Source organism: Cryptomeria japonica, chromosome 6 (assembly GCF_030272615.1).
Source record: "Cryptomeria japonica chromosome 6, Sugi_1.0, whole genome shotgun sequence".
Lineage (NCBI taxonomy): Eukaryota > Viridiplantae > Streptophyta > Pinopsida > Cupressales > Cupressaceae > Cryptomeria > Cryptomeria japonica.
Genome location: NC_081410.1, coordinates 73,340,694 through 73,367,403, shown reverse-complemented (window position 1 = coordinate 73,367,403; position 26,710 = coordinate 73,340,694). Strand labels below are relative to the sequence as shown.

Here is a 26,710-nt window from a genome sequence, read left to right as displayed (position 1 = left end):
TAATCTTTTTGGAATCAGAATTATAGAGGGTTCGAATGTTGTGATTGAGGAGGATTTTGTCTTCATTCCTGGATTGTATGATTTGCTTTTTCAATCCCCATAGCTGCAGCAAAGGGCGATTTGTATTAAGGGATTATTTTCACTGAGGAAGCTTCTAAAAATTGTGGGAAAATAAAAAAAGACAGCAGCTAGTAGTGTAAAGGACTTAGCCACCAAGAGCAGAGTGCCAGCCATTCCATTGTAAGGGAATCCGAGCTACGTGGGATTGCTTTTTCGCAGAAAATTGAAATCAGCAGTTGATACCCTCTTCATCCGGGTATGCATGTTGTGTAAGGGTTTCAAATTTCAATAAAAAGTTATAAATATAGTTGCAACTGTCATTACTCATAGTAATCTTTGAATTTCCAGCACTGTGAGTTAATTTTTATAGTTCATATGCATTGCTTTTTGAATATCAAACCCTTGCAAAACACAACAAAAATTATAAAACTTCAAAAACCAAAAACAAAACTACACCATCATTAGCAGTAGAGCTAGTGGGGTTCTTTACAGTGGTATCAGAGCGGTTTCCTGCCATCCTGTTGGGGAAGTCTCTTATATTCAGAACAGAGGGAAAGATGGCCTTCGACATATCCACTATTGATTTGATGCAGAACTTGTATGATTTATTGAGTGATCCTGAAACAAAACGGTGATTTCTAAGAATGTTTGGGAAGTCAAAAAAAGAAAAAGGAAATGCTTCAAAATGATTCTCAGCCTACGAGTGATCATGGGAAAAGAGAAAATCCATCATCATGTGGGAGTCCTATAGAAGATGAGACTATGTTTACAAGCTCACTTCCAACATGTAGGAAGTTTAAATCAAAAGGAATCACATATTGCACCCTTGAGCCTTCAGGTTGATCACAAAGAGGGAGAGAATGCAGACATGGGTTGGTCACTTAGAGATGCTGAAAACATGACACAAAGGTATGACAGCAGTTTGGATATTCATGACAGCAGTAAGGTTCCTTTGCATCAACATGAGTCATCAATTACTACACATGAGATCGATGGTTCTATAGAGTTGTCAAGTGAAGATACTCAGGATTCGGGTACTATTGATGCATTGTGTTTGGAGGAGTCATGCCATAACAAGTCTGATTTTTCAAATCAGACCATGGAAAACAAATCAAAAAATTTGTCTAATGGTGATGGTTCCGAGGATTGTTTGACCAATGCGCACACATCTATATGGATAGGGGACGTGAGCATTGATATTGGCAGATCAGCAACCTCTAACATGTTATTCAAGCCATCTCAAGAGGTACATAACAGCGGAACACTTGTTAATGATGTGTGCACTGATGATAGCACACATGATGTTGCTTATCATGAGGTAGTGATGTAGATACAGATGGGATGAGTGCATCTGTTGAGAGCAGCTAAGAACCACATGCTGCACCAGGTTTTCCTATAATTACATCCACCGCAGAATTTGTTGGTGATGAGTCAGATGACGAGGGTACAAAGAGGTATGTTATGGATCAGCATGAAGGTGTTGTTTAGTTTGTGAACAATCCCTTATTTGAGGTAGATGCTACAATGTCTTATGATAATCCTCTTTTTGAATTAGATGTTGACCACTCTTTTGACCCCAGTTCTGAGATGAGCATTGATCGTAGTGTTTGGAATATTAGTATTGAATCAAGATTTCAGATAGGACTCGTGGAAGAGTTTTCAGTAGTGTACGTGGTAAGGAGTGCATACAGTTTCACATTTGATCCTCATGTACATGACTTATTATTGATGCACAGTTCAGTGGCACATGTGATGGACAGTTTGTATGACAGCATATTTTGTGTCAAGTTTGGAAGTAAACAAGATCAGTGTTTTGAGTTGCTTCCACTTGAGACTCTTACTCCAGTGACACCTGATGGCGAGGATGAGTTGATTCAGCAAGTTCAGCTTGATGTGCCAGTGTTACAGGAGGTGTTGGGTGACAACAAGGGCATTGCACAGGTCTTCACTTGGGATCCTGGTGGAGGAGTTTATTTGCAGTTGAGATTGCTTCGAGACAAGCAATTTTAGGAGGGGCGGACTATAATGTCTCCTTTTTAGCAGACATGGATTTTTGGATGATTAGCCTATCATTTTTGACCCTCGCAGGCCAATGAGGATGGTGAGAAGGTCTCCTGAGGTTTGTATCATCTCCAGTGTTCAGTATGCTTCGGTTTGGCCTTCATTTAGCATCATTTGGAATTCCTTTGCTATACATTTTCCATACTTACTATTTATAGTAAACTAGAAGCTCATAGAGAGGGGACCCTTCTATTATTAGAAAGTACATTTGGTCACATAGGGAAAAGCAGGATGAACTTCCGTTTCAGATGACAAATCAAAATGTTGAGTCTTTTGGAAGTTATGAAGATTTCAATGGCCAAATTAATATTAAATCATTAAATGGCTTATAATAAAGTTATAATTTCATTTAAGTTGAGGGTCAAATCATCATTGGAAGGGAACAAATTATTTAATTAATTCAAGGAAGCCTAAACCAAAGTATTTATTAAAGTGTTGGAGATAATGAAATATTATTTCATTTAAATGAAATAAAATGCTTTATTGGAGAAATTCAAGCATTCTTGGGAAATATATACCTTTGCATTAAGAAGTTCGATTCATTATGATGTTGATTATTATTTCTCTCGATTGTCGTGAGCTTTGGAGTTTGTGGAGAAACAAGGGTTTCTTGCAGATTTTCAGAGACTTGGACATTGGAGGACATTCATTCTTCATTGTCAGAGCTGCCTGAGGTTGTGAAATACCAGTTGAGGATAGCTTGCAGGGTTGGCTTCATCCAGAATTCATTAGTGAGCAGATTGGAGACATATTCGCAAAGTTCCTTTAATCTTTTTGGAATCAGAATTAAAGAGGGTTTGAATGCTGTGATTGAGGAGGATTTTGTCTTCATTCCTGGATTGTCCGATTTGCTTTTTCAATCCTCATAGCTGCAGCAAAGGGCGATTTGCATTAGGGGACGATTTTCACTGAGGAAGCTTCTAAAAATTGTGGGAAAATCAAAGAAGACAGCGGCCAGCAGTGTAAAGGACTTAGCCACCAAGAGCAGAGTGCCAGCCATTCCATTGTAAGGGAATCCGAGCTGTGGGATTGCTTTTTCGCAGAAAATTGAAATCAGCAGTTGATACCCTCCTCATCCGGGTATGCATGTTGTGTAAGGGTTTCAAATTTCAATAAAAAGTTAATAAATATAGTTGCAGCTGTCATTACTCATAGTAATCTTTGAATTTCCAGCATTGTGAGTTAATTTTTATAGTTCATATGCATTGTTTTTTGAATTTCAAACCCTTGCAAAACACAACAAAAATTATAAAACTTCAAAAACCAAAAACAAAACTACACCATCATCAGCAGTATAGCCAGTGGCGTTCTTTACATGGACTAAGCTCCAAATTTACTGAAAAATAAAAAGATACATATGTTTAATTTTCCTCATCACCAACATACATCACTTCGTATATTTCATTTCTCTCATCCAGCAGCATATATCACTTTTTCTGAAGTTCTTTACCAAACTTCAAGACAAGCAGCCTTTGAAAGTTTTTGCAAGCCATAAAGACGATTACATGCTGATTGTCAAAGCAAGTTGACTAGAAATTTACAGGAGCCTCAAAAAAGTGATGGTATATTCTACTACAAGGAGAACAGCACCTATTTCTCATGGTCAAATGCATAAGCCCTACGCTTACATATCAGCAATACTTAGACACACAAAAATCTAATGGAATTTTATCAAAAATATATGTTTATGTCCTGAGTACTTTTTGATATTCTAGCTGTTTTGTATTCTCCAGCAGTACCTGCAGAACAAATAAATATATTTTAATATACACCATCTAATGAATTAAATGAAGATATCCATCCAATTTCACCCTATAATTGACGGAACTCTAAAACAACCTTCACATACAGATCAACTTATATAACCCTCCCAATACAGCTCATCTATGTAGTCCCTTTATGCTTCTAACTACGTGTACAAGGCTCACATGACGAATTGGTGGCTAATGCTTCTGCAAAATTAGCATTCAGCGAAGCCATATTTGATAGGGGTTGTCAATAATCTGCCCAAAATTCTTTCAAATTGAGGATCAAAATTGATGTTTACCTCTATTTGAGGGCCATTGTTCAGAGCAGTCAAAAAGTGGAGAAAGAGTAGTGTCCTAACTAATAACGTCATTGTAAAGTGATGGTAACAGATATTCTTAGATTTCTATTTTATTTGGGCTGACACAAAAGTGAAATAAAAAATGCTAGCACATAGTTATGCAATTCCGACATCCTACCAAAGGCAGACAAGGCCAAGCCCATTGGTGATGGCTTCATAATATATCAATAAATTTATATGCAATTGAAGTTCCTGCTGTGCAACATTATTTTAAGTATTTGATTTTCTGGAATTTTCAACCATGTATTCAATAAAGCATGCGTCTAAAAACCCCACAAAAAATTAAGTTTTTAATTAAAATAAACATTACCAGACACAAAAAACTCTGATTGAGCTAGAAACTATTGTAATTTGCTATACCTATTTTACCTGCTAAGGTCATTTCCTACTGACATACCAGTGCCGACAAAGGATTTGGGTGGGGTGTAATTTCAAACTTCTTTTTCTGTGAAATGGATGACCATTTGCTTAAATGCAAAACAAACTGCACGCTCAATTCGCAAAGCATATTACACAGCCATCCTCTATGTTCTGCTACTTTCTCCAAGTTTCCCAAATGGAGGATGTGGGGGCACAGTTTCAGGAACCACAAAAAAAATCGAATTTTAGGGACAGCAGGGGGGCAACTATTTTAGAAGTTTAGGGGTTCCTACAACCCTTTTAACAAAAAAACTACCTTTTATTTTTAAGCACCAAATGGAGCAGGCTGCCCACTCCTGAGAAAAAGGGGATAACCCCTCCAAGTCCCAAAGTCTTTGTGATGTCCAGGATGTCACCTGGACACCCAGCGACACAATGCTATGGAACATTGCCATTTCCCCTCCTGTCAAACAATCTGACTGAGATGTGGATATTTCATTTTATCTTTCAGTGTCTGCACATGGTCTCAGATGGTTTGTTGTCTGTTTCCCCAAGTGAGCTTCAAAATACAGTGAAGCAGCACAAAGGGCTGCAGTGGAATAGCAAGATTTCTTCACTCTACATTGTTCAGGGCAGCCAAGCTCTCCATGGACAGAAATTAAGGCCAGTAATAATCAATTACTCTCCTCCTAGCATCCATACAAAAGAAAACACTAATAGAGATCTCTAAATCCCATATGTGCAGAAAAATTGGAGTAACATGAATTATTTCATCATCGTCACAAATAAATCTAGAGAATTTAATGGCCTTTCCCATGTCCTTAGTTTCATCATAGATTTGATTACAGTTCATGGCTGTTCTGTCCATTTTCACTAAAAGAAAACAAAAGATACCCTTGTGTCATTACATGGCAGCTCAACGTCCTTTGGATCAAATATACTACCAGTAAGTCTTGGCTACTTTCTAATGGCACTGCTGTTTTTGATGTATTTTTTTACAATTTCAACAATGGCCATAATTCAGAGCTTGTGTAATATATTTGCTGGCCAGTCTTCGAATCTTCTACAGTTGGTAGATTTGCTTCCTACCACTCTCAGATCTAATAACAGTCCTGCCACATCCACTTTATCAGCTGGCATTCTTCCATCATTCTAGCTGCAATGACCCTAGACATTTTCCTTACCATTGGTAGCATATCTAAACACTTAAACACTTTTGCTTGTATCTGTTTTGTAACGCAAACAATATTTTAGCTAAGTGTTATGTCTTGTTTTTGTTCATTATTTCTCTCCAAAGTCCTATTAATATTGTTGTGATGTGATTATTTGTGGTGGGTGAGTGCTTGTGTACACGAGTTGGCAGAATAAATTGTCATGTTGCCCATAATGTATTGAGGGTCCACTGACATTAGATTTACTATGCCATGTGTTCACCAGTTCGCAAAAGGATACACAAGTTCTTATCCTATCTCTATGTTTGATGTTTGTCAATCTGCATGAAAGTATGGTATTCTTAGCAGCTTTTCAAAACTTTGACAAATGTTCACCTATTGGCAAAAGGCATGTATTATGTGAGGGATGAATACTGTGAATCCATCAATGGACTTGTTGACAATTTGTCATCGCTAGTCAGAAAACAAAAACTCTTGTTATGAACCAAAAGAAAATTGTGTTTTCCAAATGCCAAGATTTTTGTGTTTGCTGGCCAAAGAAAGATCACCATGTTTTGCCAATCAGTGGATCTGCTCCACATTTTTTTTTGCTTTGTTTGAATTACATTTTATCAATTTCACTTCTAGGATGGTATTTTCTTATATTTGATGCATGGATTAGATCATTGCAAAGTATTCCATCAGGATTGAATAATTGAATTTTCACTTTCTAGGATATGGTGGATTCTATATGGTTCTTTTCAAATTATCTTAAAATTTCACATTTTGTCCATTTTTCCAATATATTTTAATGCAACATTCTTGATTCCATATTTATTCATTTTTTCCAATCTTCTTGTATCCCCTGATCATCTGCAACTCCTTGACTAATTAAAAACAGTTCCAATACTACAAATTCCTAGCAGCTTTTCAAGTTGTGCAACATGTCCGTAGTGCAGGGAATTTTTTGGCCTAATTCTTGTTTATTAATAATAACATTTTATTGGGGGCTTCCGCCTGCCTCATGGCCCTTGGATATTATGAAGTGGGTTGATAAGATATGCTCAATCCTTGATTTTCAATAAGTGTGTTCTCTTATCACTTTTTAAACCAAGAGGAAATTTAAATTCCGTAAATATTCATTTATAAGGTTTGCCATCCTTTTACTAATATATCTGGAAATACTTTAGTTTTGCCCCATTCCATCAATCAATCACATGTAAATTATTTACTTTCCTGTGTGTTCATGCTCTGACACATATGCCATGCATATCTTGACTATCTATAAACAAAGTAAGCCACTCTAATCTGCACAGTAGGATCGTTCTTGTTGTTGCCTACTAACTTACACGGATAGTAGGTTCACCCTAATAAGCCTCTTCAATGAAGTCATTTCTTTCATCATGTGTAACAATTCCTTAAAATGTAATCTTTGAATATGCAGCACAAGAGATCATATGATCATTGAAACAATTTTGAATCTAACATTCTTCTCTTATTGCTTTGGCTAGCCACTAAGCTTTGATGCTCCTGCCTTCCACCAAAAACCTTCTACCATCCTGATATTAATAACATGGCCTGTTAGTTTTTAGCAATCAGATTAGCAGTATAGAACAGAAAACCAAACTAAAAATAAAGCACACACATAACACGCTTATACCCTGGGAAAACGTCCCTCTTGGAGGTGAAAAACCCAGCTACAATATCTCAGATCTTAATATTAACAAGGGTAGAAAATTGGTTACAACTTAGCCCAGCTAGGGCACAAATCTGAATATCAAATAAGCACACTTATCTGATGTCCTGATCAGATCTGAATATGACCGAATCCTTCAGAATATTATGTGCAGACCCTGAGTGAAGTTCGATGGTAGGTGACAGCAGATTCGGCAAGCATAAGGTGTAATTTGCCTCAAGAAAGAAGTGTAATTCGCTTCAGCTAAAACCCAAGGGGAATTCACTCACCCAGAATTCATTCGCTTCACTTGTAGATAGGCTTGCCTACCTCAAGAAGACATTTGCTGATTATGTAGACAAGTTCGCCACTTCAAGGAGATATTCGTTGATCATGTAGCGGAGAGATATATTGATTGATGTGTAGGTTCTATTTGTGACTTCAAGTCACTTCTTATTTATATGCCTCAAACTCCTTTGCCACCTAGGTCAGCCTTGGCGCCAAATTGCATTTACAATTTATATATTAAATAGGCCATGCCCCATAACACTTACATGACACATAAGTTGTATGCCCAAATAGGGCAAGATAAATATAAAGCCGAATTGCTAAGGCCAAAGGCCACTCAGCTATTAAGTGAACTAGGTCGGCCCAAGCAAAGGGATCCGACCTAGCTATAAATCAACACTCCCTCTTATCTAGGGAGGACACCTTTTGAGTGACGTGACCAGGTCACATAGTGACTACCACCATGGCTACTCCCATGGATGAAACACATGATACATTCACCGTACCTACTCCCAGAGGGTGAACAAACTCATCATGGAATTTCATCCATGATACCCACCATACCTACTCGCAGAGGGTGGAAAGGGCTCTAACCTCAGACTTCTCCCATAGAAGAATACAACACCACCATGCCTACTTGCAGAGGGTGGAACGAGGGCTTTCACCTCAACCTTCTCCCGGAAGATTGCCTTAACTGAGGAGTTTCACCTCAATATTCTCCCGGAAGATTGCCTTGACTGAGGGCTTTCACCTCAACCTTCTCTCGAAAGATTGCCTTAACTGAGGGCTTTCACCTCAACCTTCTCCCAGAAGATTGCCTTAATCGAGGGCTTTCACCTCAATCTTCTCCCAAAAGATTGCCTTAACCAAGGATATGGCTTCCTCTAAAGCTGAAACAACAAACAAGCTCCCTCTGAAGCTAAATACAACAAGCTCCCTCTGAAGCTGATGAGCTTCCTTTGAAGCTCCTTCTGACATTTGCTTCCTCTTATTAGAAAAGGAAGTCTTCATTTGACTTTTGTTCCTTCTGAGGAGTTCCTATGACAACTTCTGTAGAGGAAGCAAGAGAAGTCCCGATTTTGCAATCCCGAGCAAAATGACCAAACTTATTACAATTAAAGCACTGGATGTGAGATAAGTCCTCCTTCCTTTTTGCTTTAGGAGCAGAATCAGAACCTATGTCTCTATCCCACTTTCTTCCTTTATCTTTCTCTATATGCGAAGCAAGAACTTGATTTTCCACATCATAATGATCATGCCCAAGTCCTCTTGCAATTAGCCGTGACTCTTCTTGTAAACAATTTGTCCTCAAACAATCAAACTATGGAAGTTCAATCCTTGCGTTGATTCCTTGAATGAATGCTTCCCAAGATGATGGAAGACCATTGAGAGACATCATGGATAGGTCGCTATCTTCAACAACTTTCCCAACAGAAGAGAGTTGATCCTTTATATCAGAAATCCTCTTGAAGTATGCAGCTACACATTCTTCTTTTGCCATCTTGATGTGGTGAAGTTGTTGCTTCAACGATAGGATGCGACTGGTGTTGTTGATCTCATACATCTTCTCCAAGGTGCTGAACATTTCTTTTGCTGTCTTTAGCTGAGGGCTTGGAAGACTCTTTGCTGATGAACTCAGAGAGATCATTCAATGCCATCATGATTCTGAATTTCCATGCAGTGAAATTGGATGCACCATCCAATCTATCTTCAGCTCTAATGTATGATGCCATGCTGACTGAAGAATGGAATGATAGACTGAGGATGAAGACTTCCCGATAATCTGATCACAGTTAGTACGAACTTGGCTCTGATACCATGTTAGTTTTTAGCAATCAAACTACCAGTATAGAACAGAAAACCAAACTAAAAATAAAGCACAAACATAACATGCTTATACCCTAGGAAAACCTCCCTCTTGGAGGTGAAAAACCCAGCTACAATATCTCAGATGGTTACAACTTATAGCTCAGCTAGGGCACAAATCCGAATATCAAATAAGCACACTTATCTGATGTCCTGATCAGATCTGAATATGACCGAATCCTTCAGAATATTATGTGCAGACCCTGAGTGAAGTTCGCTGGTAGGTGACAGCAGATTCGGCAAGCATAAGGTGTAATTTGCCTCAAGAAAGAAGTGTAATTCGCTTCAGCTAAAACCCAAGGCGAATTCGCTCACCCAAAATTCATTCGCTTCACTTGTAGACAGGCTCGCCTACCTCAAGAAGACATTTGCTGATCATGTAGACAAGTTCGCCACTTCAAGGAGATATTCGTTGATCATGTAGCAGAGAGATATATTGATTGATGTGTAGGTTCTATTTGTGACTTCAAGTCACTTCTTATTTATATGCCTCAAACTCCTTTGCCACCTAGGTTGGCCTTGGCGCCAAATTGCATTTACAATTTATATATTAAATAGGTCATGCCCCATAACACTTACATGAGACATAAGTTGTACGCCCAAATAGGGCCAGATAAATATAAAGCCGAATTGCTAAGGCTAAAGGCCACTTAGCAATTAAGTGAACTAAGTCAGCCCATGCAAGGGATCCGACCTAGCTATAAATCAACAAGCCTTACAAAGCAATCTGTAAGAGCCCAACACCAACAGAAATCCCTTTCCTATGGTCTCCTCTAAACCCCCAACCATAGAAATCTAACTTAAAATTTCAGATCTGCTCTCTTAAATGAGACAAACCATATTCACAAGGGGATGATCCTCAATTATCTAAACACTATGACCATAGATCCACAACACAATTGAGCTTCCCAACCAAAACTACTAGCTATATTTTCTCCTTCAGCTAATGAATTATTTCATGGTAGAGTAAGATTCATCACACTATAGCTTAATCTTCCCCACTAAAGGAAAGTTAAAGCAGCCATCATTGTTCAATGCAAAGCAATACGGTCACAACAAGTTTGAGTGATCTGCAACTTCTAAACCATCTCCACTTTTTTGCGAGAATTAGGGATTATTTGTTCAAATTTTAATTTGCACCTTTCAGTGTGACACAAAATGAAACATATATATGATAAAATTGCTCTTTGAATTAGAAAGGAAGCTCCCTATAAAGTAAAACTAACCTAAAACCAAACAATACATTCTTGCAATTTATGAAATTTAGTTTTACAATGATTCTTCGCGTGGTTCACATTTATGTTGAATAAAATATAAATGCATATCTTTTTGGTTTTGCCTAGGGTGAAAGGTAAAATGCTCAGTCAAACCTAGGCATAGGATTTAATGTTTTTTTAACTAAAAGCAAATTCTACAACTAAACATTGACACCATTCAATTAAAAACAAAGACTAAGTAGGGCAAATACACACAAATTGGATGGATCAACACAAACACAAATACTATGGTTTAATTAATTGTAGGACTTGGTACAAAGCCACAAGCTATATCTTCAAGTTCACTTGCAATACAAAGCTTGCGAATTCATTGAAGCAAATTAACCTTTGGCACACATAACGAAACATCTCAATAAATATTCATAAACAAGATAAGCATAACAAATGTCATTGAGTAAATCACAATAACATTGGATACTTGATGAATAATACTTCCAACAATATATAAACATGAGAATTACCATTAATTAATTCCCACTCCAACTACAAAAAGACACTTATTTATACTATTTACAAACAACTGCATTGAAAATTAATAAATTAAACCAAATACATTTCTGCTCTAACTACAACTACTTGCATGGCATACAAGCTTTATTAAAAATCATCTCATCCACTAATTCTAAAATTACAATCACGCAATTGTTAGTTCAATTGACAATTTAAATATTATAATTCTCTTAAAATCTCTAATCTCTAGCATGAAGAGGTAGATGATCTAAAAATCATTGATTTGAGCTATAAGAGCAAACCCTAAGAGTAGCATAGGTTCCTTACACTAAAAATAGAGACTGCTAAAAACGGATGGGTTACATATAGTGCTGGCTAGAAATAGAAAATCCTTAAATACGCTCCCCTTTGAAAATAATAATATCTAAAAGTATTGTTGGGGTGGGATAAAATAAAATTTTCCTCAAGCACATCTAGATGACTTTGACGAATATGCAACTTCTCCTTTGATGATAGTTAACTCTCTAAAAAACCTCGAAAATCTACTCATTCATCCCTCCTTTGTATGGCCATGTCATTCTTCTACTAGGCATGCCTAAATATAAGCTAACAAAAGAAATTGCTATGTATTAGTGAACGCCTAAACACCAAGGAAATGACATCAAAATTTCCAATGCAAAGCTTAGACACATGCCTAAACACTAGGCAAAATGACAACAAAATTCCTCCTTTGTATTGGTGGGTGCCATTGTCTAAGTGAGTGTCTATACACTAGATTTGAAATTTTCAAGAATCAACCACTTATTGGCATGCACCATTGTCCAAGTATGCACCTATACATTTAAGGGAAATTTTTATTGAACACAGGGATTTTTGTATTGGCACATGCTAGTCTCTTAGTGCATGTCAATGCAATATAAAATATGTTCAACGTTTTGAACAAGATTCTATTTGTATTAACACAAACTAAACAATTGGTGTGCACCAATACACTAGGCAATTTTTTCAAGATTTGACTCCTTTGTGAAAGTGTGTTTGATTCCTTCAACACTTGTTAGCGAAACTTCCCTTGGTGGCAAGAAAAATGATATTCTTCTTTGAGGCTGTAATGTCCCCTTTTAGGATATCTTGGAATATCGGGACAATTACATCAATTCCTCACACTTACACTATCTATTTTTTGCAATTGAAATATGTAATGAAGAATAAGAACAATATCACCTACTATTTGTGATATATACAATAATATATATGCTGAAAGTGAATTGATTTGATTTGCATTAAGTGCAATGATCTCTTAGGATCTCTAATATGTCAAGTATGGCAATATGAATATGCAATGAGATGTGATATTGCCTAAAGCAATATGTATTTTGTGTTCTCTAATATGACTCTTAATACATGCAAATATATAACAAGTAATATCGCTTAAAGCAATATAATTGTTGTTTCTGATATGGATATAATCACTTGCAAAAATTATATGATATGTTGTTTCTGATCTTGGCAACGAATACTTGTAATGACGATGGGGTTGCCTCGGATATAAATCTGACTGGTATATGCACCTGATTATGGGCCTTTGGCCTTCCTCACTTCGAGCTCTTCCAAACTGGAATAAGAAATAAGATATAAACACAATCAATGGTGTTCCATTGAGAGAGATCGATAGTCTTCTTATAGCTTGCAAATTGATAGGGTAGGCTAATACTAAGAGACATGTCCCTTCCGTCTTGTGTCGCTTCATAAGGAAAATACATCCCTTCATTAAACTAATCGATTGTACACTAAAGATTATTTGTTATTTCATAAATCGCAATCTTAGTGATTAGTATAATTTTCTTTGATCGTTCCTTATTAATCAATTGCTCAAGCTAAGAGGTAGTAAGTTGATGCCATTCTTATCACAATCCTCTATTAAGGCATCCATTCCATTATTTTATATTCACCGAATGGCGACTTCTGGTCACAATGATCGTAAACATGGATAGTGGCACGCCTTTGTATTTTGATATCGATGTTTAATTTATAACACTTTCTTCAAGTGTCGATATTCCTTTGACAAGGATCGGCCTCCTCAAGGACCACAATTGGCTGTGCACTACAATACTCCTTAATCTGAAATTAGACAAAACAAAAATTATTTATGCCGCCTGTATTAATACTCCATGATGCCCATGGAACAAGGAATAGTTTGTTTGATTATATCGCTCTCTTATTATACCAAATATAATCATTGTTGGTGCTGAAGATGTCGATGACGACAGATTTACGACTTTGAGATCTGCAGATAAATACTTCCTTAATCATATATTGATGTTGTTCGCTTAATATCATTTTCATTATATATACTTTGGTCTTTCGAATCGCTGCTGTCTCTCACCTCAATATATTGATTGTTATATTGTCTATCATAATTCAGGCTCATAGGATATGTCATTCATTACTCATTGTTTCTTATTCTTTTAGTTGTTCCTTGTAAACCATCATTCCTCCTTTCGTAACATCGTTGCCTTTGTCAGTACTATTATTCCTCTTTATTTGTTGACTTCCATAATTATTTTTTCCTACTTCCTATAATGATCTTTCAATACATATTTGTAATTTTGTCTCTCCTAGAGACTTCACAAAATTGAAAAACTTGGTTGGCACAATGTGAAAAGGGATGGGGACATCACAAAGGCACATGCCTAATCCTTGGCACACACCTATACGTTGAGTTCAAGTTCTCAACCTAATATGTTGACTCTCCTTTACACACCTTCCCAAAAATTTCTTTGTTTTATTGTAGAAGCGAATGCCTTTGTATTAGCATATTGACAGCCTTTGGCATACACCAATGGTCTATAGACTAATAATAAAAATTTTGCACCTTTGTATTGGTGTGTCCCACTTGATAGGCACGGGTCAATATATTACTTGCCATTATCTAAATTTTCCACTCTTTGCTAAGGCACATGCCACTAGCCAAGCATGCACCAATACATTTGCAATCACAACTTCTAATTTTTCTTTCCTTGAATGGCGAGCTTCCAAACCCTTCCATGCACCTTTACACTTCCTTTGCATTATCCTTTGGTTTAGCACATATCCTTCATTGTGTAAGTGTTTTCCATTCCTCCTTGCACCTCACATTGATACATCCTCTTAAGTCAAATTCTATTTCACATTTTGGGAGATATATTGAGTATGGGTGCATGCCAATTGCCAGCCACACACCATTACTCATTGAATATCACACTAACCCTTTGTACTGGCACATGTAAGCATTTTAGCTTGTGCTAATATGTTATAGGAAAATTTGAGAATCTTTCACTCCTTTGTTAAGGTGCAATTGTAAACCTCTTTACAAGCCTATATATTGTCTTCAACAACATCCCTAAAACTCTCCACAGACATCCTTTCACTTTGTTCGAGCACCTTTCTCTACTTGACCCATCTTGTTGCATCTTTCACTCCTTTTTGCAATGACGCATTGATTTCTCCAAGTGCTTGAATTTATGATCCTACAAGATTAGCAAAAAAACCAATGAGAAAATGCATATAAGATAGGATTTTGAAACATATCAAGCATAGATAATTGAGGAATTCCAATTGATAAGCTTTCTAAATTTAGAAATTTCATATGGGTACAATAGTATTGAAGTTAGTGTAGAACCCAAATTACCATGTCTATAACAAGCACATTGAGGTTCATTATCACTACATTTGGAAATTGGTGGAAATTGTTGATATTTATCTTTGCTACCACACATCTCTAGAGTAGTCTAGTTTCCAATGACTAAACCTCTCCGTGTTATTCTTTTCATTACCTTTTAGGACAAAATCAAGGTTATCCAAGATTTAGTCATTAGGTGGTAAGGGAGGATACCGAGTATTAGACATATAATAATGTTGAAATATAGTTTGTACATATCCATTTATTGATTATGTCTATAATGTAATTGTTGGGACTCAATCTTGTAGTGTCAAATCTTAATTGAGTTCCATCACTTTTATGTGTCTTGACCCTTCACTTATAACAAATCTAAGATGATTCCTAACAATGGGTCTCCCTTGGTTAAGTTGCATAAGTGTTCTCCCTCTTCGTCCATTGTGTGCCTATCATGTATCGGAAGTTTCAAAAATACCAAAAACTATTCTAGTGTGGAGGTTTTATATTAAAATTTCTACAAATTGTTTAAGAGTTTCTCATGCCAATATACCTTTGCTCCCTACTCCGCCTTGTTTCTTTGTCCCTATCAAGATATCGGACTTCTCCATCTCTATGCATACCATTCATCAACGCCTAACCTTCATTTCATTTTTCTTGTCAAGATTTCCAAGTTCTTGTTGTGACCATTTCACACATCGCCCCATCGCAAATGGGGACCCCCTCTTTTTGCTTGTCTTTCGCTCGCTTTTGCTTTCGTTTTTAGGATTTTGTTAGTTAGTTGGTCGTCTGGATTTAGGGTCAAGCCTTAGGGTTTTAAATTTTGTCTTTTCAAGCCAAAATCCAGTCGTTTTTGAGAGCTTTTGAGCTTCCTTTTCGAGGATGCAAATTTTGAATGCAATGAATTCGCCAAAATGGTCTAATTTTCAATTGGAATGTTGATGCAGAGCCTAAATTTGTCTAAGTGTTGAAAGTGAAATGTGAATTTTTGTCCAATTGAATATTTTGACCAAATTTTGACTTTTTTTTTGATTTTGATCCTGGGCATTGGAATTGATTTGTTTTCACCTCGTGAAGTGTTAAAATGTGAAAAATCATGTTATTTTGGCCTGTAGGAGCAAAATCGCTCCTGTCCCTCAGTGAAGGACGGGAGCTCATTTTCAAATATCTCATCATCCCTGCAGAGTCCAGACAAATTTCAAGTTGGAAGTGATGGAGAACGGCGATATCTTTCCATTGAATATAAATTGAAGATTTTCATGAGCACAGAAATGCCTCCAGGAGGAAAATCGCTCCTGTCCCTCAGTGAAGGACCGGAGCTACAATTCAAATTTCGCCTTGTCCTTGCAAGATTTTGATGACTTAACAATTTGAGGACGTCCAAAGGAAGATGCTTTGCCAAATGAATATAATTTGAGATGCAAAAACGAAGGAGAATGACCTATATTGACCAAATCGCTCCTGTCCCTCTCCAAGGGACCAGGGCGAGGTACCTTGTAGCTCTCGTCCCTCTCCCAGGGACCAGAGCGATTTCCTTCATTATGCAAAATCCAGACAAAGGTCAAGGCAAGTTTACGTTCAAAAACAAGGAAAAACATGAGATAAATGCGTGGAATATAAATTGAAGATTTTTGGGACGTCCATAACAGTGCTAAATGCCTAGTTCGCTCCTGTCCCTCAGGAAGGGACCAGAGCGATTTTTGATATAAATGATGTTCTTGCAAAGTTACAGATGATGTCAAGGCATGGACGAATGGAGTGAAGAAGGATGAGTCCGTTGAATATAAACTTGGAACCTGGCAAAATGAGGTAAAGGCTACAAAAGGAAGATCGCTCCTGTCCCTCTCCAAGGGACCAGGGCGATACAATGGTGATGTTACTTCCTATGCAAGTTCAAGGTCGATCCAAGTCAAGACAAGGTGGCGAGGGACACTTCGAGACGTCTTTAGCAAGCACAAACATTAAAAGGTCGTCACAATGATGAAAATTCGCATTCTAAGACCTAGATCGCTCCTGTCCCTCAGGAAGGGACCAGGGCGATGTTGGATATATTGGCCATTTTATGCAAGATTTACGTAAGATCAAGGGTTCGCAACGTCTTGGAGGGTCCATGGATAGATAGAAAGGTGATGCATGAAGATTTCAAACGTAAAGTAATCACCAAAATGAACATATGGACCATATCGCTCCTGTCCCTCTCCAAGGGACCAGGGCGATTTGCTTTGGATTCCTCGTTTTGTTCCAAGTGCGTGCTAAGTTAAAGATTCACAAGGTTATGCAAGGTCCATGGCATCGTTTGAAGATAACATGCAAGAGTTTTGAACGTCCAAACGTTGCTAGTCATGCTAAAGACTCACATCGCTCCTGTCCTTTGGACAAGGACTAGGGCGATCCTATCAAAAGCACGCATATTCCTTCAAGATCAAAGCTAGGCGAGGATAAGCAAGGCAAGGGACATCGTTTGAAGGACATCACAACGAGGATCGAAGTTGGAAGTTGCCAAGGTCAAGGAGAAAACATGGATCGCTCCTGTCCCTCTCCAAGGGACAAGGGCGATGGTCCCTTTAATACGTCCAAACACATAATGAAGACAAATGGAATAAGCGCAAAAGGAATGAGCATAGATGTTATTCGCTAACAATGAAAGATCGAGGAGCAAAGATGCATGATGGACGTGGAAACAAGGAGATCGCTCCTGTCCCTCTCCAAGGGAGAAGGGCGATGAACACTCAAAAGGCATTTAAGTGCGCATGCAAGATGATCAAATTCGAAGGACTCATCATGATGATCGATTTTCAACGCGAAGATGAAGGAGTTGGACGTAAGAAATGCAAAATCAAGACCAAAATCATGGATCGCTCCTGTCCCTCTCCAAGGGACCAGAGCGATGAGGTACGTCCCTTCCTTTTTTCCAATTTTGGCGCCAAGTAAGCAATTCGAATTTTCCTCAAATGCTAAATCAATTTAAAAATTGAATATCCATTTTATTTAGCATTTAATATGGCGTTATCTTTTATTAATTATTTTTTTTGCCTTTATTTAAAAATCGAAATTCACATTTAAAAAACGCAAGGCATTAATAATTAATTAATTAATTAATAAAAATCGATTTGAAGCGCCCAATTAAGCAAGTCGGCCTTGTTATTTTATTGCAAATCATTTAAAAAATGGTTTTATTAAGCAAGTCGGCCTAAGGGGTGAAAGGATGAGCGCGCTATATATGAAGGGTGAGAAATTTCATTTTCACATAATCATTTTTACCTTTCTTCATGCGAATTAAGAAGAGGCGAATATAGTGCGAAGTGTGTTCAAAGGTGGTGCGAATTCAAACCAAGGGTGGCGCTTAGTTATCAAGGGTGGTGCGAATTTGAAGACCACACCAAATGCGAACTTGAGGATACATTAAGGCGAATTTGCTAAAGACTTGGAGGATTTGTTTGAGCGATTTGTCAAGGACAAATTTGAAGATCATTTAAAACCACGTCTAAGGCGATACTTGAAGATCACGTTCACTCCAAAGGTGGCAAAGTCAATTTTGAGGAGACCACATTGAAGATTATTTTATACCTCAATTTTTGCCTAGGCGAATTTTGTTTTTGCATTCTAGAGTTAGCTCTCTATTGAGGTATGACGATTTATTATTATTGCTTTATTTATTCATCGTCGTATTTCAAGTTTTGAAATTTTGATTTTTTGAATTTCTCTTAGCTCAATCGTTGTTTTTAGGAAATGATAACTCTAGAGACTTATCATGATGTTTCCTAAAAAATTTATCTCTCTTATTTACGCTATTTATTGCAAAATCTAGTTCTTATAATGAAATGTTGTGTAGGTATGGCGACCCCGAAGGCGGGAGCATCCACCAGTCGCTCGGCTCTCATGAAAGAAGATCAGAAGACCGAAGAAGTGGAGACCAAGATCGTGTCTAAATGGAGCAACATTGGAGATACAAACCTGGGGAACTTTAGCACGAAGAAGTTTCGAGAGGTCCCTTACATCGGCAAGCCATCGCCTGTCGCCCGGAGAATAATAGAGAGTGGCATCATTAAGGCGGCCGGTTTTCCTCCAGCTATTCAGTGCCACGAGTTGATGATCGAGTGTGCCCGTCACTACAATCCACAGTCCAGGACAATTGTGTCCAATGAGGGAAACACTTTGGCGTACCTTTCAGAGGAAGCCATAAGTGAAGCCTTCCATCTTCCAGAGCACAGGGACATGATATACAAGAGCATTGAAGGAGCCAGATCAGTGTACGACGATGATCCAGATGCTTGCCTAAGCATAATCAACAAGAACTGGCTACTCAAGAGTCGTCCCCGTCTAAGCAAGGTACCGAACACACCACACCGGATTGATTTCCAGGAGGAATACAGAGATTTGATTACCATGCTCAACAGAGTTACAGGAGCACCTCATGCCTTCTATTTTGAGAAATGGATGTTTTACTTCATCCAGGTGATTGTTCAAGGAAAGGGTACAATACATTGGGCTAGGATAATTAGCCACTGCTTAGACGTACAGTTGAGAAGACTCAGGGCTACTAAGTCCTTCCACATGAGTTCATACGTCATCTATGCCTTAATCAGGAGCGTTGAGTACGCAGGACTACCTCACAGAGGAGTGATTGGAAGAGGACCCGGCGAGGTCAGAGCTTGTGAATCCTATACCTACTTGCATCATCCGCCAGGGAAGAACTACAAGTTAGTCAATGATACTTTCACGATGAACATCACAAGGACGCTGCAAGGTGGAATTCACAACAGATTATCTCAAGATGCCCGGGAGTTCATCAAGAGGTACGGTGCTTGGTTCATTCAGTTTCCCAAGTTCACTTACATTAGAGTGCATGGATGTCCTTTACCTCCATACATGTTGCCGAGGTACCCGACAGACAGAATTGTGTTACTTGAAGTAACAAGGCAGTTGGCAGCATATGTGAAGGCATTCAGACACAGACATCAGAATGGAGTTCAGGTACCTATTATTTTGGGTAATTCAGTTGAGGTATGTCCTAATGTCTTAGCCATGGATGACGCAGAGAAGGAGTTAGCCTTGTATTCTTTTTCATCTTTTGCTTGGAGAGAGAGCTTTGATCCATATGGACATTTAGAAGAGACGGTCGGTAGAAGATTTAGGCATGAGCACCAAATTGAAGATTTTATGATGAACCTCCTAGATGATCTTGAAGTGAAACGTAAGATACATTCTAGATTGCCTTTGGATTTCATCAGGAAATGCAGGATTTACAGAGTGGCCGACCAAGCTCAGGACAATGGCAGGCACATCCAGTCTTCATATGATAGAGAAAGCAAAACAATAAGTTTGAATTGGAATGAGCCCGAGGTCGTGGATTTAGATGATTTGATGGCACCAGTCTTGTCTTGTACTCGCAGATGGGTAGACGTTCAGCATCAGAAGTTGAGAGAACAAGGCATAGCTATGTCTTTTACTTTGGAAGAAAAACCAGCCGAAGGTGGAGCCAGTGTTAGTGAAGGCAATCCTAATCCTAGGAATTCAGGTGAAGGTAACCTTCGATGTGCCAGTGAGGGCAATCTCCATTCAAGAGGTTCAAAGAGAAAGGAAAGATCAGAAAAGAAAGAGTCTTCCAAGAAAAAGCAAGGTGCTAACAAAGATCAAACACCAGGTACTTCTTCCAGACCGGAAAATAGAACAGTTCGAGTGGAAGAGTCCATGGAGTCGATGGTACAGAATGACAGACAGGAGGAAGGACAGACACAGCATGTTTCGTCAGATGGATCTCTCCAAGACTATGAGTTAGAAGAGGATAATGAAGTGACATCTCCTCCCAGACAAGAAGAAATAGTACATAAAGAAATTCAAGTTCAAGAAACAAGATCGAATATCCCAGATTGGTTGAAGGAAAGATTGACTAAGGTGATCGTAATTGAGGACGAGGACAGTGCAATTGATTTAGAGAGCCTTGTTGGACGTTCACATATGACAACAGAGAAGAAGAAGGCTACAAAGATGTCCAAGATGATTCGAGATGAGACTGGATCCCAAAAACTGCAGATAGCTACACCGGCAGCAGATAAATATGAGGGTGAGATCCTAGCAGAGGATTATGATATACAGACTTTTGAGTTAGGACCATCCACAGCAGAGCAGACTTTAGATGATGCCACCGACACATTTGAGGCATTGAAGGACAAGTTTAGAGAAGAGGTAGAAAAGAATAGAAAGCTTGAGAGAGAGGTCGGTGCATGGAGGACATATTTCAGTCACATCAATGAACCTTTGGGACGTCAGGATCCAGTTAGATCACCAGTGCAGGCATTGCCCCTTCAATCGATCAATGAAGCAGAAAGATTCAGGAACCTGGTCCAGCGTACATGTAGTTGGATGGATAGATCTCATACAGTGGCTATAGAATTTGTTACAAGGATGTCGAAGATCATTCATCAGGCTATCCAAGTTCTTGAGATAATCCACAGATTGATGGCAACAGTAGCTGCATTTGCCCATACCAAGGACGTTGTCATCCCTGTCTTGAAAGTTATAAGACACACATCCAGAAGAATTTTAGCGCAGGAGAGGATCTTAGAAGGTGATTCTCACAGTTTGTTTCAGTGGTCAACCTTACTCCATATAAAGAGTGTTCTCTTCGAGGACATCAATGTTAGATGTGGTCAAGTTGAGGAGGCGATCAATCCGATCCAGGACAGAGTATTTGAGGTACTTCGTACCATTCTTGGCAGAAGGATCGAGGTCGAGACAGATGTGGATATACAAGAATTTGAGGATAGAATCAAGATCATCTTTCGCAAGGACGCAGATGTTACAGATGAGCAGTATGATCAGATGTATGCCACCATGCTCCTGATTGATAGAACGAAGGAACTTGAACCTACTTGGGACGCAGCTCTTCTAGATGCATTCGATCAGGTCATCCACTTAGAAGAGAGTATCAAGAATCTTCCCGAGATTCCAATCGCAGAAATCGAAGGAATCGTGACAAAATTCATTGCATATGCTAAGAAAGAGAATTGGAAAGGGAATAAGATTCTAGATGAAAGGTTGTTACAGATGACATGACATCTTATTTCTCATTGGTTGATACCTCCTAGATTGTTGTGCCGAATTTAATATTTGGCTATGTATTTAATATTGTTCAATAAAAAGGAGGTCATTTGTAACAAACCCTAATTAGGGTTTAGGTGTCATGATCTTGTCCATTGATTTACTTTCAATCTGGACCTTTCATTGTAACTAGGGATGCTATTTATACCCCCATTTTTCATTTCATTTGGTAATAGTGAATAGTTAATAGTCGAATAGTCAGATAAGAGTGAAATAGAGAGATTAGAATTAGAAGCAATTTCATTTTGTAGCAAGATTGAGTCTTGAAGAGAGAAATTCAAGCAATTGTTGTATATGATGACTTGGAAATCAATAAAATATTGAAGTTATGGTGTTTTGTTGCAAATTTCTTAAGTTATCTTCATGGTTGTTGGATGTACTTGAATCACGCTCAATCAAAGTAGTTTGTTAATTTGAAAGACTAAGTGTGAGATTTGATATTTGGTAGGATTCGCTATCCAAACCACTAGCTTCTTGCTGATTGTAGGAACGCCTTGCGTGGTCGACTGGAGAACATTTTGAGTCCCTAACCTTCAAGCATTTTCGTATCTAGGATATGTACCTTCGTAGTAGTGTCCTTGGTCTTTGATGCATTGAACATCATTATTACCTTAGAAGATCGCACTAATTTCAATTGAGTTGTTATCTTATGGCAAAATTGAAGTTGGTTGAGTCTTACCAAATCTCATTCATGCTAAGTCGTTCATAGGGTTAGGCTAGATTAGACTTCCTTAAACCCTGTTCTTTTGCTTTTTTTTTGAAAGTTCCTTTTAGTTTAGTAGAATCTTCGAGCCTTTGGAATCCATAAGACGCCTTGGAGGAAACAGCAAATCACATCATACCACTAAAAAGCTTGTCCACACGTGGAGACCCCACTAAAAGAACCTTGGAGTCCATCTAACTGATCCTTTTTGCAGATCTTCAGCAGTTAGAGACTATTTTCTCAAGAGAGGATAAGATACCTATTGGTATTTTATTCTGTGTATGATTGTGTATAAAATACACGTCAACAGTTCTCCTTCCCAACATCCCTTTTGCAACCTTTCCCTTGCCTATGTCAACATTTTGGACTTCCACTTACTTGCATGCTTTCCCTATGTACTCCAACTCTCCAACCCTTTGCACTAAGTTACCTTTCGGAGTTGGAGTTTCAGCCATCGGCCCATCTCTTTACTTATATACCTTCTCCTTGGTATCTCCAATCCCCAACTTTTGACTCTTCCTTCTATACATGTTTATTGAAGTCGTAGATGCAAGAATACCTCTAATTTGGTGCAAGGTTTGAAACATGCCCAACTCTCAATCCCTGACACTATTCACTATATTTCCCTACCAAGATTCCCAATTCAAGCCTCCCCCAATTTGCATACCTTAAAGAATAAATTCCTCAATACCTCCAATCCCAAACTCCCAATAACTTCCTTCATGTGTCCTTTAAGTCAGAGATGCAAAGATTCCTTCATTTGTTTTCTATTAGAAAACATCTTATCCTATATATATGTTTGTTAAAAAAGTATTTATCAAATGACAAAAAAATAGATACGATGTTTTTTCCATGTGTTGTTGTTGATCTAAATACACTAGCAAAGCTAATTTGAGCCACTTGGGGTGACTTGTCATCCTATTGCATGGGGGTGACATCCAAGATCACTTGCCCGATGGTGGTTGGAATTAATATTGGGTGTTGATTAATTTTTAAAGGTGTTGATGCATGCCCTATAATAATCCTGCAAGTGATTCATTATGACAGCAACACAGCAAGACACCTCTGCTCTCAATCATTTCCTTTGAGGTTGTGAAATTTCCTTTTGTTGAGCATGGATCTTATATGCATCCTTGGATTGGCTATCTTCTCTTTAATAATGACTTCACAATGCATATATGATTTTGATCTCAAAGGAATTGTTGCAGGAGCTCATTAACAGTTTTTCTTTCTCCATCACATGTCAAATGCAATGTGCATCCAAAGTTCAAATTGTGTTATAATGTAATCCTATAAGAACTTGGCAATGTTGTGGAAATTTGTTTTTAGCAAATCACATGCCTCAACTCATCTCAGTACAGTCTGTTGTTACAAAACATATTTGTGCCTTAGGACTTGACTTGGAGGAAGTAAAGGCATAAATTTTCTCTTTAGGGACTTCCCTATTTTCTAGCCAATGCACAAGAAGAACCATTCTTGAGTGTTGCACAACAATGGGTCAATAGATCAATGCAGAAAGATCTTCCTTGTTCCAGTATGAAGACTCATATGGCAACCTACTAGATCCTCATGCAGAATAATTTGTCAGGCTTCATTTCATTAGATAACTATCCATCAAGTGATATGTTTTAGATCTGATCATGAATTTCCTTACCTCCTCTTGAAGTATTTTAAAAAAATTGCTGTCAAAAGAACTCTCACAATCTTCTTGTAACATTGTGGCAATACCATAATTGGGCAATTTTGAAATAGAGATGTGCGCAAGGAAGGCCAGGGCAGCGAAAACCCTAGCTACAATAGCAATAGTAGGCGGGTGCTCTTCGACCTGCGATAGAGAGGAAGGTGTTGATGACAACAACTGGAAGGATGCAAATGGCTCTAACGATTGTGAGGATGACAATGTTTGCTCTGGGTTCACTGAGGGGCTACTCTTCCTCTACTCGGGTCACTAGGGCGCACAAATTTGGTGGCCCTATCGCTTTGGTGTCGGATTCTCAACCTTCTTGTGCAACAATTGCCCTCTGCAACAACAAATCTAATAGTGGTTGCTCTAACGATGGCAAGGTTGTTGGGGTTTGTGGTGTTAGTGATCCTGTTGAGGGTGTGGAGGAGGACGAGCTTCTCCTTGATATTGTGTTGGAGGCTCATTTGGCTAAACAAGGGTTGGAGGCCAATGGGTTTTGTGATTCCGAAGTTGAGTGGTGGGATGTAGAGGATGATGAAGATGAATCCTTCTTTTCTCTTTGGCAAGAGGCAAAATAGAGGGTCTAGTTGAATCATTTTGTTCCTAGTCCTAAACATGTCGCAACTAATTCTAGTGGAGGTGACCTTGTGTTCACTCTTCGAAGGGGCTTTCTTCTTCAGGAACTCAATGTTAATGTGGTGGTGGGTGAGGCGGTCTCCCCTCTTGCCCCTGGAAGGACTCCCAGATCTTTTGGAATTTGTGTTTCTTCCTTGAAGAATGGAAATGCTTTGTTGGGTGTGAGTTGTCTTAGCTTGCCTAAGGCCTCCTCCTCCACTGTTGTGCCTTCTTGCAATATTGGTGTGAAGGATTTCCTTGGTGTTTCCTCTCCTGGTGTTGGTTGTGTGACTATTGACCATGCTGAGATGTGCTTGGAGACTGTTGCTCCTACATAGGATAAAGTTGAAGGGTTTGATCTTGTTACCCCTCAGTCGGGTGTGGATGCTGAGGTTGAGGGGATGTTTACTTCCCCCGAGTCTTTTGTTCCTACATAGACAAACGTGGGTGGGATGGAAATTGCTAACCTAAACTTGCTTACTTGCAAGATGAAGGCCTGGTTCAGTAACTCACTTGTTGGAAAATTCTGTGGGAATTGTCCCAACATAGATGTTGGCAGAAGATGGATGTGTCGGAGGTGGAACCTAAGAGATAAGGTTGAAGTTGTTGCTATGCTTAACAATTTTTTCTTGTTCTCTTTTTCAAATCCGGATGATTGCTCCAGCACCCTTTTAGACAGTCCTTGGTTTATGGGGCACAATGGACTTGTCCTTAAACATTGGGCCCGTGGGTTTAATCCTATGAATGATGATACTAGTAAGTTCCTAGTGTGGGTCCAACTCCTAGGAGCTTCCTTTGGAATTCTAGGATGAGGAAGTTTTCCAACTCATTGCAAACACTGTTGGACAGTATCTTAATGCTGATTCTGTCACAAAATTTAAGAAGTGTTTGATTTGTGCTTGTTTTTGTGTGCTTATGGAGAAAAACAAGGAGCTCCCTTCTCAGGTTTCTCTTCACTCCAAGTATGGAGTGTGGGTGCAGCTGGTTGTTTTTTAGGACTCTTCTATTATTTGTCATTGCTGTTGTAAAGTGGGTCACTCTACTGCTAGTTGCCCCAGGAATGAGAAATGGCAGCCTGTTGGGAGAAAAAAGGATCATGTTGTTGAAGATTGTTGCAACAACAAGGCTGCTCAAAAGGTTGAAAATTGAGGGAAAGCCCCTATTGATTGTGAGAAGATGGACACCTCTTCTTTGGTTTCATGTTTAAATGCTTGTTCTCCTCCTTGGGTCAAGAGAAAAAGCTTAGAGGTCGTTAACTTGTGCACTATGAAACAAAAATCTTTGGAGCAATTTGGCTTTAAACCACCCTGACTTTGGGTTGGGTGTTTGTAAGTTTCTATGACTTTTGTTGTTCATTTTCTGTTTGTGTTGGTTGTCTCTTTTTGCTCTGTAGTGCTATTTGATCTATCTTTTTTATCTATCCTTTTGTACAAGGGTCAGGGCCCTTTCAAAATCCCTGCTTTTATTAATCAAAAACATTGTGGCAATACTACCACGTGGAACAACAAATTATGACCAAATCCATCCTCGACTTTTCCATGCTTTTGCAGACATCTAATCATCAAAATCTGGTCCAGAATTTCATTATGTTTACCTTGAAAAATAATGATCCTACAGGTAAAAACTTCTAGCTATAAGAGTATTTTGCACATGCTCAGAT

General features: G+C 38.5%; 1 protein-coding gene across 3 annotated transcripts in view; it reads right to left on the bottom strand.

Annotated features, from left to right (window-relative positions):
• Positions 1-3,437: 3,437 nt before the first annotated feature.
• LOC131064192 (exosome complex component RRP41 homolog) overlaps positions 3,438-26,710 on the bottom strand; it is a 215,563-nt gene continuing 192,290 nt past the window's right edge. For all 3 annotated transcript variants that reach the window (XM_057998240.2, XM_057998241.2, XM_057998243.2), the window contains one exon: positions 3,438-3,860. In XM_057998240.2, the coding sequence (XP_057854223.1) occupies positions 3,807-3,860 (54 nt within the window). In that variant the 3' untranslated portion in view covers positions 3,438-3,806. The remainder of the gene's footprint in view (positions 3,861-26,710) is intronic.